We start from the raw sequence: 21,637 nt of genomic DNA on the forward strand, positions 1-21,637 counted from the left end.
CACTTATCTAGAAAATGCATTCCTATAATTGAAAAGTAGCTCTATTTTGACTTTTTCTCAGCATTTCACTTGTTTACCAATTTAATCACTTTTAACATCTTAGCAAAATCCTAATGTCCATTCAGCTACCTTGATCTTAATCCACTTGAGTTAATTTCTAGAGAAATTTACTAGAGTAAAATAAAAAGATAGAAACATTATTTGCTTCCAGAAGCTTTTTTAAATTTCATTTTTGTGAATTTTTCCTTACACAACCACTATTGTTAAGTGAAAACTTAAGATAGAAATAGAAGAAAAATAGATTTGAGGTAAAAGGAACATTTACATGAAAGGGTGGGGTGAATAAGGGCTTCCTATTTCCGATAACTTCAGAATAATGCCTTGATTGAATTACTCAGTGAGTAGTTGGACAGATTCACTTCAGAACATTTTTATTAATGAGGGCTGTGTTAGACCCCATTCTAGTTATGGTAATTGAGAACTGTACAGTTCTCTGTGGAAATGTTTTGTGAGTCTCCAACAGTTCTTTTTGAAATGCAAACATATAAATTGCATCTGAAAAGAGATAACAAGTATATTCCATCCTAAAAACTGTATGCTGTCCATATTTTGCAGCATACATTGAATGCTAGGGTCTTTCTTTTATACAGATCTTCCCATACTTGATGTTAAGGTATATCATAGCATCTCTGTTTTTTGGAATAGAAAAAATCAATTATAGGCATTTTTTTTCTGGCCTAGATCTTTATAAACTGAGGTCATGTCTGACCTGAATGGACAAAAAAAATCAACATATCAAAAGCATATTTTATAAGACTTAAATTTGGGCAAAAGTTATTTTCTTTTTTACTTAAACCTATCTATGTTATAAATCAGTGTTCAAATGCAGAAGGTGGCATAAAATGCATGATTTAGAAGGTGTGCAGTGTTACATAACACAATCTGAAAGAAGTGCAACAATTCTTAGGAATTAATGTTAATTTCTTAAAACTCTTCAATCTGAAGCTGTGAAACATTTCATAATCTAGAAAATTATAAGTTGTACTTTTAAAATTTATTTTTATTAAATAAAAGTTTTCTAAAAAAAGAAAATGACAAATATAATAGACACTCTTTATATGTCATACATATAAACAATAATTTTGCTACATTTTATTACAGCTATTGTTTAAATAGAAATAAAATATCTAAATATATTTCTATAACTACTTCCTCCTCTTTCTACTCCTACTTTCCCAAGGTGGCTAGCATGCTGAAGCTAGTGTAAAATTCCGATGGATATTTTTATAATTTTAGTACATATGGATGGTTCTCTTAGTTCATCTGTAAAATTAAAGTGTTATTATTAAGAAACTGATCTATCACTATCATTAGATGTTAAAAACTTTAGTTAGCTAATTGAATAGCACTAGAATTAAAATCAAGTAAGCTGCTGCCGAGACTTCAATCTTTAAAATCGATTTGAGGGCAAGAAAAAGCCCTTTTATGGAACAGTTATTATGAAGTGTTCCATTTTTTTCCATGACCTTTGTTTCCCACTTGTACAATCATTTACACTGAAATTCATTAGTCTGCTCCCGAAAAGAAGCACTAAAGGCTATATAAGTAACTATGGGTTAATTGGATAACTGTGGTAATTTGAAAGCTAATACATGCTGACTTTGCAATTATTAATAATGCATGAAGCTTACTATAGATAACCCTACCTTGGTATGGAAAACAAGTAAGAATAGAGGCTAGAGTGCCTGTATTTGGTAGTGTGACAAATCTGGAAAATGTGTTTTAATCTTGTTCTCTAACTCAGGTTCCTTTATGTATAAAATGGAGATAATCAAATATATTGTTTTCCAAGCTATTGTGAGAGTTTTATGAGATGATGCTAACAAAATAGTGCTAATGCCTACTATATTTACATTATTATAGTGACTTTTAACTGAATTATAACTTAAACTTTCAGAAACAATAAATTAGTTGCTAGGCTGTTGATCAAAATGGAAACCTTAGTCTTAAAGAATTTCCATTTCTTGTTGTCTCTTGAGACTCAATGTCTTTTAAAAAAGTATGTATTTATTTGAGAGAGAAGGGAGAGAGGTGAGAGAGGAAGGAAAGAAGGGAAAGAGGATGGGAGAGAGAAAGGGAGGGAAGGAGGGAGAGAGGGAGAGAAAGAGAGCGAGTTTTCATCTGATGGTTCATTCCTCACGTGCCTATAACAGCCAGGGAATTGGGGATGGGGGTGGTGTGGCACATAGAACCTGCAGCTGAAATTTGCAGCCAAGAAACCAAGAACTCAACCCAGGTCTCCTCTATGGCTGTCAGAAGCCCAATTTCTTTCTTTTTCTTCCTGTCTTTCTTTAGATTTATTCATTTGAGAGGTAGAGTTACAGAGATAGAAGTCTTCCATCTGCTGGTTCACTTCCCAAATGGCCACAACAGTCATCCATTGCTGGATTCAGGATGCAGAAACACAATATAAAATGGCTTTATAGCCTATTCATGCCTTTTGTGTAAAAGTTTACAGCATTGATTTAAGCAAGTGCAGGACCCTGAATGGCAGAATGGAATTACTTTGATGAGTTCAAATTCCCCTGATTCTCCCTTGATAGAAAGAAGACCCTTTCGAAATTCCCAATGTGTGAAGGTGGAATTTCCTTACTTAGAGACTTGGAGGAAGTTATCATATTCAAAGATATCCACGTACCTCACATCCACTTCACCAAACTCCATTATCTCTCGGGTGAAGATCAGACTCAATTTCTAGAGTATTACAACTGAAATACCCAGTCTAGGAAAAGAAGGCTTTCTAAATTTTGTTCACTTATATCATCAAAAACCTGAAGAAAATCAATGGGGTATTATTTTAAATGAGCTACACCATAAAAGAATAAAAACTATTTTAAAGTGACTAGATTTCTTGATGTAACTGCATTTAGCAGAGATTCTGGATTAAAAGGCTAGTTTGAGCAGCTGGAATCGGTTCTACTTGTATGCTTTGTATCAACTGAAACTGAGAATCAAATGTTGTTTTTAGTAAATAAAGTTTAGATGCCAGAAATTCTTTGGCACAACACAGAGAGAGGAATTCATGTGATTATCAAGTACTTGACATGCGGCTTGTCCAAATCAAGATTTGTTTAGTGTAAAATAGCACAAAAAGAGTACAGTATCTCAATAATAACCTTTATATGGATTACATATTGAAATGATAATATCTTGGCTATCTTGAGCTAAACAAAATATAAGTTTTAAAAACAATTTCACCGATATCCTCTTAGTTTATTTTAAAATATGGCTACTAGAAATTTTAAAATTACACATGTGGTGTGCATCTGTGGTACATTATATTTCTATTGGGCAGTGGTGATATAAGGGGATACAAATGTTTGAGTCGATTTATCATTTGTGACATACTTGCCCATCCTCCAACTCTGTCTCTTGAATGGGGCCAGAAGACATTCCTTTCAACCAGGCATTTTGAACTACACTCCAGAGAAGTGCTCCTGCATCCCTGCAAAGCATGGCTGGGGATGGAGTCAGCAAGGAAGGCCTCTGGAATTAGTCTCTGATATCAGTGTGTGCAATAGGGTCATGGACTGGTCAAGGGCAAATGGTAACAGTTAACTACTGGAGACAAAGTGAGTGTGCTTTTACAGTAGTCAATGGGCTCCCAAAGATATTTTTGCTGTGGTTTAAAGATAACTCCGTAGAACTGAAATAGTGATTTACAAGCGGCCAGTTAAATTTTAAATTGGAAAAAAAACAAATGAGCAAAGACCTGATGAGTCATGTTTTGGAAAGTCGTGGTTTCACTCAATTGCCAGATAACCAGCCTCATCCAATGCACAGAATAGGGGGAGTCCCATAACTGAAGGAGGGGCCAAAAGCTGTTGAGAGGACCATGTAATCCACACACTTTATAAGCTATCATTTTCTTCCTGGACTTTCCTAAAGAAAGCCTATTTCTCAAGATGTCTGATTTTAAGAAAATCAAATGCAGACTAATACTTGGATATCCAGAACACTATTGTGTTCCATCAGTCTAAATACGGAATTGTACTGTAAGTACATATGTCAGAGTCTGAAATTCCATCTTGTGATAATATTGCCAATTCTTGAACACACTGTTGAGTCAGCAATTAGCAGACTAACACACTGTTTTCCCGACTCACTAAGTGAGGATTTTTTTAGTGGTAGGGCATTCTTAGAATTGTCACTCTATCTATATTTCTTTTTTTTTTAATGAAATACTCTATCTCTGAAAATATCAACCAATTAGTGTCAATAATACAAGGGTATGTCATTATGGAAAAATGGAATTAGATCTAACTTTATTTTGGTACAAAACTTTTGAAAACCAGGCATAATTTTTATCATAATACATATTTTTCATGAACTTTTGGAAGCACCCTATCTGATCTCTGTCAAACTTATCTCTTTGGTCCGTAAAAAGGAAAGATAATTCTTAGAGAAAGAGAGTAGCCGGCGCCGTGGCTCAATAGGCTAATCCTCCACCTTGCGGTGCCGGCACACCGGGTTCTAGTCCCGGTCGGGGCGCCGGATTCTGTCCCGGTTGCCCCTCTTCCAGGCCAGCTCTCTGCTATGGCCAGGGAGTGCAGTGGAGGATGGCCCAAGTGCTTGGGCCCTGCACCCCATGGGAGACCAGGAAAAGCACCTGGATCCTGGCTCCTGCCATCGGATCAGCGCGGTGCGCCGGCTGCAGCGGCGGCCATTGGAGGGTGAACCAACGGCAAAGGAAGACCTTTCTCTCTCTGTCTCTCTCTCTCTCACTGTCCACTCTGCCTGTCAAAAATAAAAAAAAAAAAAAAAAGAGAGTGATTGTTGTACACATAATCATGGAGATATTTAAATGTTAAAGAGCTTTCCAAATATTGTTTTACTATACAAAATCAACAGAGACCTTGGCACATGGAATGCCACTGCTATTCTAGCAAACACATTCTTCTCTCTCCAGTAAATGGACAATACTAGAATAATCTTGCTTTCACTTACTAGGTATAGTATTAATACATATTCATTCTCTTATCTAGGGGCTACATAAAAGAATTATTTGTTTTTATTCCTCTGGGATATTGCTGATTTTACCATTTCAAAGTCATAATTCTGATCCACTGGATTCATGAAATCACACTCATATTTCTTGGTGAGCAGTAAGCACCACTTATGATTTGTACTTTTATAAAGCATTAACCTTTCAGGAGGTGAAGGACAAACCACACAAAAAATAATTAGGGTTCTGCCTACTATTTCTGGATCAAGGGAAATCAAGAATTTTTTCTCCAAAATTAAAGGCAAGTGGTTGCTCCTTAACTCCAAACTGTCAACAATTATGTCCATTGTTTGGTCAACTTTGGATTTTATAGTACATATATATCACATTTTGGTCATCTATTCCTTCTTATTGACTAACTGATCAATTATACAATCATTTTTGAGTATAAGCCAAAGCAACAGAAGCTGTTCTGCTGATCCACTCTGCAGAATAAAGCAGCCCTGTCCTTTGAGTAATTTGTGCATTGTTGGAATATCATATGGTGCTTCTGGCCATTTCCAATAGTAGAATCATGGCACAGATCACCTTGGGCTTTGGAGAATAGCAATGACCTCTTTGGAAAAATAATCTCCTTTTATAATCCAATTTCATTAGTGTATTTATTGGATATCTTATCCTATGCATGGTTTTCATGGACAACATTGCTCCTGAACAAAAGTTATTTTTCAGCAATGTATTGAAGGAAAGCACTGAATATGGGCTGCTTCAGAGTGAAATAACCGAGTTATGCCACCATTTGGGAGCCTTATGAGGTTAAAGTTTTTTCCCAAGAAAGTGGTTTATGATCTGAATCAATGACAAATGTCTCATTTTGTACATTTTTAGTCTAGCAGTGATTGGTATTATTCACCAAGTATTTCTAGTTCTCCCTCCTCCAAGAGCCATTGGGGGATTGTACTTCCCCATACAGTTGAAATAGGTGTGCCCATGTTACTTTCTTTGGATAAATAAAAGATAAGAAGTTACTTCTGGGCTGAAGCTTTTAAAGTCAGCTCATGAAGAATCTTTATGTTGCTGGAATAAATGGAAGTCAGTGTCAGGACAGCACATCTGTTAGCCTTGTGAATCTGAGTGACAGTTGAACACTATTCCCTGGGATGTGAAACTTAGGTTACAAATACATTACTGTTGTGTTGTGGTTTATTACCACCACACAACTTACTGTAATTCCCATCTACAGCTGTAGTAGAATCAACTTACAGTTGATTCAATAGTGTCTTTGCATCAATGTAAAATAACAGTAAAATATTTTCTGTTATAGTGAATACCTATATTTTTCTTACATAGCCCTCTACATAATAACTTTTTGAGACAAACTAAAGTTTCGACTAATGTCTGTAAATGACAAAAATTCTATAGAATTAATGAAGGGAGAACAAATTTTATCATCACTTAACTATCTCTAAAATGAAAGATTAGAGAGGATTAGTCAATACTCTTTTGGTTTTCAAGAGAAATAAGTGAAATGTCACCAGATATTATTCCCTTTTTATGAGCTAGATAACTAAAACAGAAAAGCAGGAGGATGATTTGCATAAGAGCACAGCAGGGATCTAAAGAAGTGTAGAGATTAGACTCTACCCAGGGCCCTGTGCTGGCTGGAAGGTGAGCATCATGCTGTTGACAGGCACTGCTTAGAAGACTTTGAGCCTGGTACGTGTTTCACTAAGTTAGCAGGGAGTCACTTCCGAAGCCAGGCCTCTGTAGTCAAAGTGAAGGTAAAATATTAATGTTCCTGCATTAGTTTTTAGGCAAGTGAAGATTTTTACTGAATTATCACATAATTAGCCAGTCATTTTACTACAGTTGCTCAAAGTCAAGCATATTTATATCTTAAAATTATTAAAATATTAATCCAAACATTTCATAGATATGAGTGTTTTATTTTAAGGATGTCAGAACACTTAAAGAATATTCATATCCTCAACGTTTCAGAGGATGCTCACTTATCTACACATCCCTGAGGTTGACAGGTTTTAAAAAGCAAAGCAATCTTTCAAAAATTAAAATCAAAGCTATTTATCAAAAGCGATTAAATGTCATTTTTCTATAAAAATCAAGATTTAGCTATTTTGTGTAAGACACTGTTCTTTTCCTTCTTCTACCATGGAAAACCCAAAATGTTCCACTGCAAGTGTTCCACCCTGAAAGTACTATCACACTTTCTACAAATAGACAAATATAAATACTTATTTATTTACTTATTCAATGCTGTTTTGGAATTATTTAAGGACTCTTATGTGCTCATGAGAAACTCCAGAATTAGAAGTGGTGTTAACAAATGTGAGGATAATACACAATTTGTTTTAAAAATAGGAAACTATTAATAATTGTGGTAAATTGCTTCAAACGGACTTTATAGAATATTATTGTCAGAATTTAACTTACTTTTTAATGCTCAAATCTAATTGACACTTCTATGTACTACAACACTTAAGATTTAGGAAACCAGAAGTAGGCATTGTTTACCAGCTATTATCAGTTGTTCTAAAAATGGAACTATTTAATCATCTTTCTTTTCTCCTCAATTAGAAGGGAAAGACTTTTGGAATATCTGACATGACTTTAACCCATTATGCTAATCTCCATTTCATTTTGCTTGCCTTCATATTTTCTGAGAACTGTCAGAATTGCTTAATAACTGTAATCACTCAAAGCAAAACTTGATTTATAACTTAAAAAAAATACACCTTTTTTCCTGACCTACTGTGAGACAAACTCAACTGTTAAACTGATGTGAAGTGATGATTTTATTCCAGATACATGTCTATAGCAAGTAGAGATGGTTTGATTTACCATCATTTTAAGAAATGTTTATTTATTTTCATTTAGGCATAAATTAATGATTTGCAATCATATAAATAGTAGACTACTGATGGATGGCCAAATGTGACAATTCAAAGTGGAGAAATTCATGGTTTTAATCTTAATAGATTTTATATCTTATAAACCTCTGTATAACTGGTACAATATTCTATTCAGAGTAAGTACTCAATATTCAGCTTTTTAAGCAAGTGAATGTATAATTATTCATATATTTCATAGAGAGTAATAAAAGCATTTTATATGAACATGTAAATGTTATTTTCTGAAGGCAAATAAAATATATGTATATATAAATATGTATGGCTTTGCATACAATAAGTCAACATACACTAAGGCATAATTTTATATATCTTTCTGCAATTTTTTTTTGTCATGCAGAGTTAGACAGTGAGAGAGAGAGAAAGACAGAGAGAAAGGTCTTCCTTTCCTTGGTTCACCCCCCAAATGGGTGTGCTGTGGCCGGTGTGCAAATCCAGGAGCCAGGTGCTTCCTCCTGGTCTTCCACGCAGGTGCAGGGCCCAAGGACTTGGGCCATCCTCCACTGCCTTCCCGGGCCACAACAGAGAGCTGGACTGGAAGAGGAGCAACCTGGAGAGAATCTGGCATCCCAACCAGGACTAGAACCCACGGTGCTGGCACTGCAGGCGGAAGATTAGCCTAGTGAGCCGCTGTGCTGGCCTCTGCAGTTTTATTGTATTTTCAAACTTTACTGGTAAGACTGAGATATATTGTGTTAAAGAAAGAGCATTAAACATTGGATTTAGGGGGCTTGGCATGTGGGACATCTACATCTCATATAGAAGTGCCTGGTTTGAGTCCCATTTACTCTACTTCTAACTCAGAGCCCTACTAATGTGTACTCTGGGAGGTAGCAGGTTACAAGTTGCTGGGTCTCTACTGCATATATGTGTGATACAGAATAAGTTCTGGGCTCCTGACTTCATTCTGGCCCAAGTCTGGCTGTTTGAGACATTCGAGGAGTGAAAAAGTAGTTGGAAAATTTCTCTCGGTCTTTCTGTTTCCCACTCTCTTTATCTCTGTCTTTCAAATGAAATGAAGACAAAATTTTAAAAACTTGAATTTGGAAAACTTGGTTCTAGTTAAATATTTTCTGCAAAATATCTTAATTAAATCTTGATAACTTTGGGGTCTCAGTATACTTACCTGAAAATTCATGAATTTTGAGTAGATTTATAATACTTTCTCCACATTTAGTAGAACACACACTTGAATCAAAAAAAAAAAATAACTTGAAATCTGTTCTAATGGAAGATTCAAGTTCTTTGGACATAAGAGAATAAGAAAGAGTTTTCAGAAGTTTGACATAAACATTAATTTTCTAAACATGTTGGGGGAACAACAAAAGACGTTTCACAGAATGTCGGGAATAAGAGTTAGAATTTAGGAAAGAAATGACAAAAGACTCCATGAATCAATCTAAGCCATCTACTTTCTAACAGGAATTCCAAAACAGATAAAATAGTGGTTATGAAAAAAAATTAAGAAAATTTCTTATAACTGAAATAAAATTCTCCAGTTCGAAAGGCCCACATCTTGCCTAACATGACCAGGGTAAGCAAGCCAACAACAAGCAAACATGGACAAACCATCACAAAGCACAGCCACCAGAACTTCTTCATTTTTATATTTCACTATTTATTTATTAGGATGTGCTTTCTGGAGAATAGGCTTCTTATAATAAGAGTATAAATCAGAAGAGAAGAAGAAATGAGATACAGAGAATAGGAGATCCAACATAAGAGAGTGACATAAGAGAGCACCAGCTCTAATGATAAACCAGAAGTTTAAAAATGAAATTATTAACTATAGGTAATTAATAATTGCATACCAAAAAGGAAATACACTTAGAGTGTTCTACTTGGCTCTTCAGTATACTCATTGAAGGACAGTCTGCTTAGTCAGACCAATGTTAATTCTGACTATTAATTTAACAAAAAAGGTGATAGGGAGAGAATGGGAAATTCTAACTAATAATATCTAACACTAACAAATCAATAAGAATTTGAGAATGCATATTATTTAAAAACATAAAGAGAACTATCAGAAGAAACATCTAAACGAGTAAGTAAAGAGGTTTCTTTTTTTTTTTTTTTTTTAACAGCATTGGGTTCAAAGATGCAAGAGTGGAGTAGGGACCTGCTTATTTCTGTTTAAAGCTTGACCTTTAAAAATACATACATTAATTATTGTGACAATAATGAACCTAGGATGGGAATTTGCGGAGACCTAAAATATTGATCACTTGAACTGTGCTACTCTTAAGAAGATGCAGGGTTTATCTGTTCAATTTTCAACTATATGCTCAAATGTAGACCTCATTGAAATTCAGGTCCTTGTGAGGTTGGAAATGTATAATTAATTTTGGACTATTTCTCTTCTAAAATATTGAAGTAGACATTAGATTCTGTCGCTGTTATTAATAGCACCTTCTTGGGAGGGTTGTTACAAGGATTAAATGAGCTAGTGTATGTAAAGTGCTTAGAATACTGACTTGCACACTTGACGTAATAACAAACCCTAATTATTAGTTCATATATTTGAAAAATTCACATGCTAAAATGGAGTTTCTGTTTGATTTTTAACGCGAAGCTATATAAATAAGAACACAGGTTGACAGAAAAATCAGCATCATCAATTAATAGCTATTTATTGAAATCTCCAAACTTAAGTCAAAACATGATTATAGGGTTGCTATTTATATTCATGTGGCAAAACCACGATTTTATCATGGATGTTTGTATTTATAAGAAAGGATACATTTTGTTTTCTTTGAAACAGAATTATAACCAAATTTGGAGGTAGTGTTGGAGAGTAGATGATTGCAATAGCTGCAATTGAAATTTACTCTGAAATTTCTGACATTTCACAGCTAGATTTCACCTGAATTGACACTGATCAAGCTGATAATTTTTGAGCTTCAAGATTCTTAAATTTACATCTAACTTTTCTTCCCAAATCCTTAAAACAGACCTCTATTCTGTGTGGGTGCAAACTGTTGAAATCTTTACTTAGTATAGAGTTGGTCTTCTGTACATAAAGATAATTAAAAATGAATCTTAATGAAGAATGGGATGGGAGAGGGAGTAGGAAGTAGATGGTTTGGGAGTAGGAGGGCGGGTATGGGGGGAAGAACCGCTATAATCCAAAAGTTATGAAATTTATATTTATTAAGTAAAAGCTTTCTATAAAAATAAAAGAAATGGGGACAAAGGATATATTTTGGACATTAAAAATAAAATCATTACATATTTTTGGTACTCAGAAAAATGGATAAAGTTAGATGTCTTTCCTGAATATTTCTTTCTAAAAAAGTTAAGACTGTTATTGAAATGTACTAGCTCCTTTTAACTTAATTTTTATGTATCAATAAATGTTTCTTAAAATTTTATGTCATTGACTAAAACTCTCCCCAGATGTCTAGTGAATTATTTCAGAAATTTGAAAATAAATAAGCATTTCTTAAAATGATGGTAAATCAAACCATCTCTACTTGCTATAGACATGTATCTGGAATAAAATCATCACTTCACATCAGTTTAACAATTGAGTTTGTCTCACAGTAGGTCAGGAAAATTTCTTAGAAGTATTAAATTTTCTCATATTTTTTAAAACATATACACTTCCAGAAGTCAATAAACAACATGCTCTTTTCAGAAGCACCTTTAAAAAATCATTGATTATTACATATTCAACCTTTTTGGGATGTGTGTTTGACCCCATCAAGTGCTGATTTGAAACCCTATCTCTTACTTGTTTTGTAACAAAGGCTATATGCTTTGAACTGTTAAATAAACCCAATATTTATGACAGGCCTGGTTGAACAGCAAATGGGCTATTTCACTGTAAATAATGCACGAGTCTACTTTTATATCACAGTGCCACCTTAGAAATTGCTTTGTATTCATTGCTTAGTAAGAGGGAGAATGAAATACTTTAAAACCATACACTGTATTATTACACTGTGTCAGAAATAGTAAGAAGAAAGCTACCAATACATGTTCCCTCTTTGAAATTTTATTACTGCTCTTCCTTGGGTCTCTCAAACCCCCATATCATTTAGGTAAGAAAATATATGTTATATGCAACAACCATTTTAGAAGATTATTAGTTGATGACTGTATCACTAATAAAAATAAAATTCATGTCTATAAAATCAGATCTGTGGATTCTAGTGGGTAGGTCAATTTGATAGGTCTCAAATGGTTTGAGTCACCTCAGAGCAGGTGTTGTAGTGACAAATTATCTAAGTGTGGCAATCATACTCTGTTTTTCATGTGAAAAAAAGAATTGAGGGTGTGAGAATGTGAATTTTAGTGACATGATGACCTTCCTTTGGAATTGTTTCATGTTTGATAATAACTGTTTTCTAGAATTATAGATTTTTTGTGTGTGTGAAAGAGCCTTTCAAAGGTTCTCTCTCTCTCTCTCTCTCTCTCTCTCTCTCTCTGAAAGGCAGAGAGAGAGACAAAGATGGCTCTTCAATCATTTGCTAATACATTCCCCAGATGCTTGCAACAGCCAGGGCTGGCCCAGGCTAAAGCCAGAAGACTAAATCTAGGTCTCCCAGATGGGCTATAGGATCCCAGGTTCTTGAGCTATAATCTGCTTCCTCCCAGAGTACATATTAACAGGAAAGTGGATTGGAAGCAGAGGAGCTGGGACTGAACCAGGCACTTTGATACAGATGTGGACATCTTACACATTGGATCTTAGCCAAAAGGCCAAGAAGCGATATGGAGATATGGACATCTTAACTGATTAGTCAAATGCTCACCCATCATCAATCTTTTTTTTTTTTTTTGAAGGCTCCCTGCTATATGAATGGATGTAAATTTTTTTGCACCAAAATTTTTATACTCTAGATTTAGTAAATTATGGACAATTTACATTATATGTGTTAAGACATTTCTGAATAAATAGGCCTTCACACTTTCCTCTGACCAGAATATTCTCTAATATATTGTTTTTTCCAACTCACTAGTAAAGAAAATTCACACACATGCCACATACACAAATTCATATTTATTCATGTGTGTATGCAAAAAAAAAAGGAATCTGTAAGTTACATTAAGTAATTCTTTGAACCATTACTTCAACTTCAGAGCCAACTGAAATCTTTATAGTTGTCATCAATGAGCCAAAACCATTTTTTAAATTCTATGTTTCTTATTACTTCTGTCACACAGATTTCCATGAGTAAAATTATGGTCAATAAGCAAATGAAAGGCAGCAGATATCATGTTTTATTAGAGCGGAAAAAAAGCTTTTTGAGAAGCAAAAGTGTCCTGAAACAAAATACACAGAATAAATTTCTTTTAGAACCTGATTATTATAAATAATCCTGAGTTTTAGTCTCAGGACAAGATTATTCAGAAAATTGTTTTCCAGGTGTTTTGCATTAAATTATATTCCTATAATCAGTTCTCTTGTAGAGTATAAAGATAATTTTAAAAGGATTTTACCTCCTATTAACTCATCTCATGATATGCCCAGTAGCAGATAACTGAATACTGATTAACCCAAAAGAGGAACATAAATAGTAATGAAAACACTGTTTTAGAGCTACACTTACTTTTAGATGCTGTTACTTAAGTTCTCTTAATTCAACAATCCGACATGATTTATGCATTAATTATATATAATTTTCAGGAAACCCAGAAAATACAAAGAATAAATCCTACTAGTGAAGCTAGACAAAGCCGCTTGTTTGGATGGTAGGAGCACAAGATGATGGAACTTAAATTCTGGCAAATGCCGGGCCCCAGGGAAACAACACTACCTGAGTCCTGCTTTCGCAAACACGGACTGCTGTGGGATTTACAGCGTGAAGGGGGGACATTTGCAACTCTTCCCTGCTAAGTTCCTGGGAAAGTGGCATACCAACTCCTTCAACATCTCACCCCAGTTAATTAGTCTGTTTTGAATTTCAATTCTCATATTTAAAGATAAGAGGAAAATGAGAGTGAGTTACGGATGGAAACGAACAAAATATAAGGACTAAAGTTGTTTATAAAGATGTTAGTAATTTTGGTACTTACCCTGAGTGTATAAAACTCAAAATGATTTAGATAATGGACAAAACCGGAGGATAATATTGCTATGATGATGGGGAAGATGCTTCCAAAGTATATTACCAGTTTATTATTTTATAATAGAGTGACATGTGTCTATCAGATGATTTTCTTTTTAACATAGTCATCTGTATAATTATGACACAGAGATCTCCATTACCCCTAACCTCAATCCTCCCACCCCCTACACACAACCCACCCATAGCCCACCACCTAGCAAAGTATGTGAAGAATTAATAAGAGCTAATGAAAGAGAAATAAATAGTTGCTATACAATAGGACTGTTAAATGGGTTGTGAGTGATGTGTTTTATTTTTTATCCTTTTCCAACATTTAAGTCAAATTATCTTAGATATGTAACTCATACAATTATATTTAGAACCATTCTTAGAAATTCTGCCTGCAACTTTTACCTATTTTCAGAGTAGTCATGCTTAGATATTTGAATATGCGTTCTCCCCAATATCTTCAACTAGTTTCATGGCTATGTTCATGCTGGTGCTTACATGCATCCATTTTAGAAGTGGTTGTGAATAAAGTAACAACAGTTCATGCACACACAATCCTAAGATAGAAGTTGATAACTGCGAATCCCATCACTCTTGATGAAACTTTGCTTTCTGTGGTTTATAAGACTACAAGCATTAACACTAAAACAGTCTGCATAATTTCAAAACCAAATGACAAGAATGAATGCAGTTTTCATGCTAAATTTCTGTTGCCAACAGTGATTACTTGGGCGGTGTGACCACCTCTCAGCTGCAGACTGAAGTCCAGAAAATGAGGCTAAAAGCTGCTGTGGTTGGCAGCCAGGTGCACGGATGAGGGGATAATTTTGCACAGGTGGTTAATGATGGATGGAGGTGGGTGCATTTTAGGAGGAGGTTAGTATTCAGGAAAGAAACACTCTACCTGTATAGCCCAGCGAATTGTCATCGTTATCAGAGGTGGGGGTCGGCGTCCCGTTGTTGTTTCCCCTCTCTAGTTCTTCAGGGTCTGTCGGAAACAACACCAGAGCTGCTGATGGGGTCACAGTTGTAACAGTAGTTGCCATTTCGATCACAGCATGTCCAGACACAAGCAAATCCACATGTGACAGCAAAACACACAGGGACAACACACAGCACACTTGATCCTCGCCCCTCCTGCCGCACACTAAGCCCTGCCAAGGTCTCGGCACCATGGCTTAGGGTTTCCACTGCTTCTCCCTAATTTCCCTAAGTCTGCTCTGCCTGCACCTTTGCTGCACTTCAAAGCTGGCGAGAGGCTCTGACTGCCCTCTGTGAGGCGGCCGGCACGACTGAGGGAGCATCTGGAGCAGGGAGAGGGCAGGGTGGCTGAATGCTAGCATTGCTAATTTTCCACCTTATTGTTAATCAAAGCTATTGACTGTGATCGCTCCCCATCATCGCTTCATCTCCTGGCAATTACAGACTCAAGGGACTGCACCTCCTATGAGCGGTGGGAGGGGGTGGGGAAAAAGAGGGTCTTCTCCACTGAGGGGGATGATAAAAACAGCTTACTTTTTCTAAGACTCAGCAAAGAAAGAGATGCAACATCCCATCTTTAAGAGGGCAACAATTTGATGTCTTAAAGTACCGAGAAAAAATTACTAAACTGAATGCATGAAGAAAATGACATCAAACTCTGGATATTTTGGTTCGGATGTTTCAAAAACATTCCAAGTTGCTTAAGGTGCTCGATTACAATCAGCCATGTAAGGTTTTTCATTCGCCTTCTTATATTGCACAAATAAAAGATGTTTTTCAATGCTTTTCAAGTTGTACGTTTATGTTCTCATGTAGATTTTAGAGATGAGGCTAAGCACAAACCTCGGGTTCTGACCCAGAAGCTGAGCTGCCCTCTATATGGCGACACCACTGCTAAGTTTCCGTCACACTCAGTCACTCTACCTGTCTGTTCTATGTGTGTTAGATAAATATGAGCACTGTCTGCAGCTCCATTGCTGATAAGCAGACACAGACGCAATAAAAACCAAGCATGTGCCTTCTAAATTGAATAATGCAGAGTTATAGGTCATGCAACTTGTGATGCGTTGCAGGCTTTTTTTTTTACCACCTTAACAGCATCTACGGAGGATTTCTCCGTCTGAGCAGTGAAGAAGGGTGTCACTTAGGAACGAGGCAGCAAGTACCTGCAGGTTATGCCCCTCTAGGAACATCACAGCGTCATTAATTTTGTGTCTGCTAGTTTTAGCTAGGTCAACATATTTTTTCTAGACACAGCGATTCTGGGATGATTCAGAAATATAAAAAACAAAGGAATAAAAAGTCTAACATGAGTCTGCTATGTGGATTGTGTATGTACCATATCTATCTACACGAGTCCCCTGCTTTCTCTACTCCCTAGCACAAATGTCATACAGTTAATCTGATGTGGCTAAAGTGGGAAAAAAAAATTCAGATCTGTGCAGACAGAAGGAAAAAAAGAAAAAAAAAAACCTCCTTCTTGAGTTCTTTCTCCTTGGTCTTTCCAGTGATGAGAATTTTTATTTGTGTGTCCTTAAAGACAATTGTGGCAAAGTTTGGGAAGTATCTACTTCCTCCTCTCCCAGCATATTAAGTTATTGTATACACAGCTTTAGGTAAAAATGTTAAGGCATTTCACCTGGAGAGAATGGAAAGCAAGCTAGTTGTGTAATTTGAGGTACTGCTAGCATGTAATTCTGCCACAACCTAAGTGATCTTGCTTCTGCAGACTAACCCAATAGGAGGCTGATGGAGGAAGAGAAACAAGTTACTTTTTCAGATGTATTAAACTTGTATCAAGAGACATAATATATTTAGGGTCACTTTAATATTGCAGATTAATTACTTTTAGTAACAAGGTCTTCAAGGAAAGTTCTACTTTTAATTTACAAAGGAAGTCTATTTAATGTGGACAAATCCATTTTTAATCAGTGTTAAAAATACAAGAAGAATTCATTCAAATCCACTACATGAGCTAAATTGGTTTGTCTTCTTTATACTGTAGGACTTTGGGGAGATGGTTTGTGCAATCTTTGTTATTGAACCCTTCCTAAGAACGAACAACAGAGATGAGGAAAGTAACTTGCAATGAGATACTTAAGTATATTTAAACTAGATTTTTGAAGTATGTCTAACTTATTACAAATTTTTAAATTTGCTTTTCTGTTCCCTCCCACCACAGTTCTAGTTCCATTTTAGGCTCAGGCAAAAACAGATTTTGAATTTTTCAACACATCTTGCCATTTTCTTTTCTTTTTTTATTTAAAGATTTATTTATTTATTTAAAGTCAAAGTTACACAGAGCAAGAAGGAGAGGCAGAGAGAGAGAGAGTTCTTCCATCGGCTGGTTCACTTCCCCGTTCGCCGCAATGGCCAGAACTGAGCCGATCTGAAGCCAGGAGCCAGGAGCTTATTCCAGGTCTCCCACGTGGGTGCAGGGGCCCAAGGACCTGGACCATCTTCCAATGCTTTCCCAGGCCATAGCAAAGAACTGGATTGGAAATGGAGCAGGTGGGCCTTGAACTGGCACCCATATGGCTTGCTAGCACTGCAGGCGGCAGCTTTACCCGCTATGCCACAGCACCAGCTCCGGATCTTACCATTTCTATGAAACACATTTTGTTTATCTACTATTACTGTTAATTAATGCTATGCCTATGATAGGCCCAAGGAAATAAAAAGTTTCATTTCTACTCCACTAATTTCTTTCTTTCTCCCCTTTCCTGTTGAAAGATAATAATAACATGAAACAGTTGCTGGAATCACTGCATGAGAGCTGGCGGGCTCAATCAAGGAGAGTCCAAAAGATATTTCCTTATTTTTTCTTAAATAATATGTGAGTCATGGACTGGAAGGTAATGAGGTAAGAGATTGTTATTTTGTGTTTCCCATACTTGAATTTAGGACAATCCAGGCTGCACTGAAATAGATGCAGCTGCTGTTGGTAAAAGCTGCCACTCCATCTGGAAACACACTAGCATGAGAAGTACTGGGTTGTGTGCGACCCCCATTAGATGGTAAATTCCTGAGGGTCAAATACTCTGTCTTTTCATTAGTATGCCAACCTACCTCATACTGGCCCTAAGAGAATAAATGAATTAATGAAGAGACAGTAACCAAGAATGCATATCTTGGGACTGGAGCTGAGGCTGTGGCATTGTGGGTAAAGCCCTGGCTGTGATATCAACATCCCATATGGGCGACAGTCGGAGTCTTGGCTTCTCCACTTCCCATCCAGCTCCCTGCTCATGTCCCTGGCAAGGAAGTACAGGGTATCCCAAGTGCTTGGGCCCCAAACTCACGTGGGAGACCTGGAGGAAGCTCTTGACTTCTGGCTTCACCCTGCCCTCGTTCTGGTTGATGTAGACATTTGAGGAGTGAGTCAGTGGATGGAAACGCTCTCTTCCCCCCACCTCCATCCCCCATAATTCTGACTTTCAAATAAGTAAATAAATTAACCTTTAAGATAATGCAAATCTCACTTAAATGATAGGTTCTCAATCTGAACCAACTAGAAAACATGGAAGTTGTATTATCTGTACCAGTGTCTTAGGAAAAAACAGATTCGTAAAAATGAACCCACATGCTATTATCTTGGCTGTATATCCAGTGTCTATGAAAACATATTTCAATATAAAGAGGAAATTGGGGCAGGTATTTGGTCAGTTGTTTAGGAGCCTCCTTTGGATGCCTGCATCTTAAATTGCAGAGGGCCTGAGTTCATATTTCCAGCATTGCTCCCAATTTCTGCTTCTTGCTAATGTGCAGCCCTGGAGGCAGCAGCTCATGGCTCAACTATCATCCACATGGGAGACCCGGATTGAGTTCCTGGTTCCTGGCTTCTGCTGGGCCCAAATCTGGATCTTGCGAGTATTTGGGGAAGTGAATCAAGGGATGGAAGAGCTCTGTCTATGTCTTGCCACTTTTCAATTAAAATAAATAAACTTAATAAATGAAATCATGAATCATACAATCATAGACATTCAGGGTTGTGAATACATATGTCAGAGGAGCCTCAAAACCATCTTTCATCAAATGATTCGCTCTTGTGAATCTGGTGACCATTTGGTCTTTATCACTTTATAAGACAAGCCAAAGCCAATTTTACAATTAAGTCCTGTCTTTTATGTTTGGTTAAAGAAAATGTGGTTTTTAGATTTCCTATCCATTGACTCTAACTCTTCTGTGAGGGCATATTGAACTAATACTTCATTTAGGAAAGCCTGCTTTCCCTCTGCTAATTCCTTTAAAATGCCTGTGTTTTTTGTTGTTGTTGTTGTTAGGGATCCATTTCTACTCTTTTCTTTTCAGCATGCTCTTTGTTGATATCTTCATCAAGCTAATGGCTTGAATTAATTTTTATAAGAGGATATAGCTTCCAGATTTCTCAATTAGATACTCTACCAACAGCAAAATCTTACATCCACTGTGTATTCAAGAACATGTAAAATCCAACAAATCTCAACCTTTTCTCACTAAACATTCCATTGATTAGCTTTTCCTTCCCTATATTACCTGTCGCATATTTTACAAAATATTTTTAGTATTTTATAATTTGATGAAATGCTAGCATCTGGGTTTAAAACTTAACTCTGGCATATATACTAATTAAATATAAAAATTTTGCTATTTAGCTGTATTTATCTTTTTAAGGGAGCTATATATTGTACATAAACTTACGGAAGATTATAGACAGATAAACATACATATATTTAGCCTTTGAATATGAATATATATAGATATAATTTATGTATCACATACAATATATAGAAGTGGGTTACCTTATAATATCTTTCATAGATTTACTAAAAGTAAGACCCACAAAAGGAAGCAGAGACCTATATCATTATTTTTGCAATGGAGAGTACATCTTCAAGTAACCTTTATATTTAAATATAACAAACAATACATTAAATGTTTCTGTTTTTAAACTATTTTTTAAATTTACAAAACAATGTATACATTTATCATGCAGAACTTGATGCTTTAGAATAGGTTATATTTATAAAAAATAAGAATGGGAATAAGAGAGGAAGGAGAAAGAAGGGAAAGAGTATGGGTAGGAGGGAGGGTAGGATGGAAAGTATCACTAAGTTCCTGAATCTATATAGATAAAATACATAAAATTTGTATACCTTAAATAAAATAAAAAATATGTTATATGGAATGGCTCAATATAGCTAATTAATGTTTGCATTACTTCACACACCCATCATTTCATATGAAAAAATATTTAAAATCAACTCTCTTAACCATTGCCAGGAACACAATACACTGTTATTAACTATAGTCATCATGTTGAATAATAAATCTCTTGAATTCATTCCTTCTAAATAACTGAAAATTTGTTTTCTTTGACTGCCATCTCACCCACTGTCTAACTATACTAGGAGAAAAATGGTTGGAATACAGCATAATTTCACAATGTCAAAGTATCACCTCAGAGACTTTTGGTAACTGCATGAGGAAAAATATCATTTTGTAAGGGATGGATCAGGTAGTCATTATTTAACTCAGCAATCACATATAGTATTCCCAAAAGTGTGTAATTTAAAGTGGGCCAACAACTGTGTAACATAATATACAATGTTGCTTATGAAGCCTTTCTGCAAACAATGTCTGGTCTGAACTCAATCAAGACTAAGGACTCACAGGGTACAGAAAAAAATAACAATCTTAGATTTTAAAATACCATGTGGAAGTCTAAGTTATGAGATATCATGATGCCTGTAACTTATTTTCAAACAGTTAAGAAAAATATTTCTTGAAAGAAACAGCTAATTTTGTATAGCATTAACAATTAATTCACTTATTAAAAGCATCCAGAAAAATTCAAGTAATGATGAACAAAGATTATGTTGTCTAAAGACTTCTCTATGATGTGCAGCAGAAATTCATAAATATATATCTTTAATGAATGACCTAATTAAAATGCTTATTTTTTTAAGTACATCATTCAATTCATACTTCTATAAAGCATTCATCATAGTATGGTGGCCAATGTTATACTATGGAAATGTAGAGGTCTAAGAGAAAAACTTCGTGTTTAAATTCAGTTTTATTATTTGTTTAAAATTTTAAGTTGAGTTTGCAATTCGCAGCTCACAATCCTTAGGGTTTTCAACCTTAGCCTTCCTTGCTGTCATATTCAGTTAAGTAAACACACATTAAACATAAAAGCTTCTTCCTTTTGCACTACTGTGAAGTGTCAGGTTGGTTTCTTTATAGATTTGCATTATAACCGTGCAAAGCTTTGGCATTAATTGACATTTTGAAGATGACCATTAATAAAAGATTAGGGAAAAGCAAATGAATATAAACTACTATCAATATGAGAATTGTGTTCTACAAATTGGATCAATTCTCATTGATTCTTTCCTACTAATCAAGAGGAATGCAGGTTACGGGTACTTTAAATGGAGTACTGAGAACATTTAATTAGAAACCTAGGCAATGAATTACAAAATTAACTACAAAACACTGTGTTTGTGAGGCTTTCCATTTGGGTCACAATTCTGTAAGATCAAATTAAAGTAAAATTCAAACTTCAGCTGTAATCACCTATCGTTAAAAGAATTGTTGAATGTACATTATTATTTGTCCCATTCTTTGGGACTGAGAAGAAAGGGATAAATTCAAATTATGCAATAAAGTATCAGGAG

At 35.5% G+C, this 21,637-nt stretch overlaps 1 protein-coding gene across 3 annotated transcripts in view; it reads right to left on the minus strand.

The window, feature by feature from the left end:
• The window catches only part of ROBO1 (roundabout guidance receptor 1), a 1,215,767-nt gene that overhangs the window by 531,777 nt on the left and 662,353 nt on the right, over positions 1–21,637 (minus strand). For all 3 annotated transcript variants that reach the window (XM_051859421.2, XM_070071933.1, XM_051859420.2), the window contains one exon: positions 14,899–14,982. In XM_051859421.2, coding sequence (XP_051715381.1) covers positions 14,899–14,982 — 84 coding nt within the window. The remainder of the gene's footprint in view (positions 1–14,898; positions 14,983–21,637) is intronic.

Source organism: Oryctolagus cuniculus, chromosome 4, assembly GCF_964237555.1.
Source record: "Oryctolagus cuniculus chromosome 4, mOryCun1.1, whole genome shotgun sequence".
In the NCBI taxonomy this organism is placed as follows: domain Eukaryota; kingdom Metazoa; phylum Chordata; class Mammalia; order Lagomorpha; family Leporidae; genus Oryctolagus; species Oryctolagus cuniculus.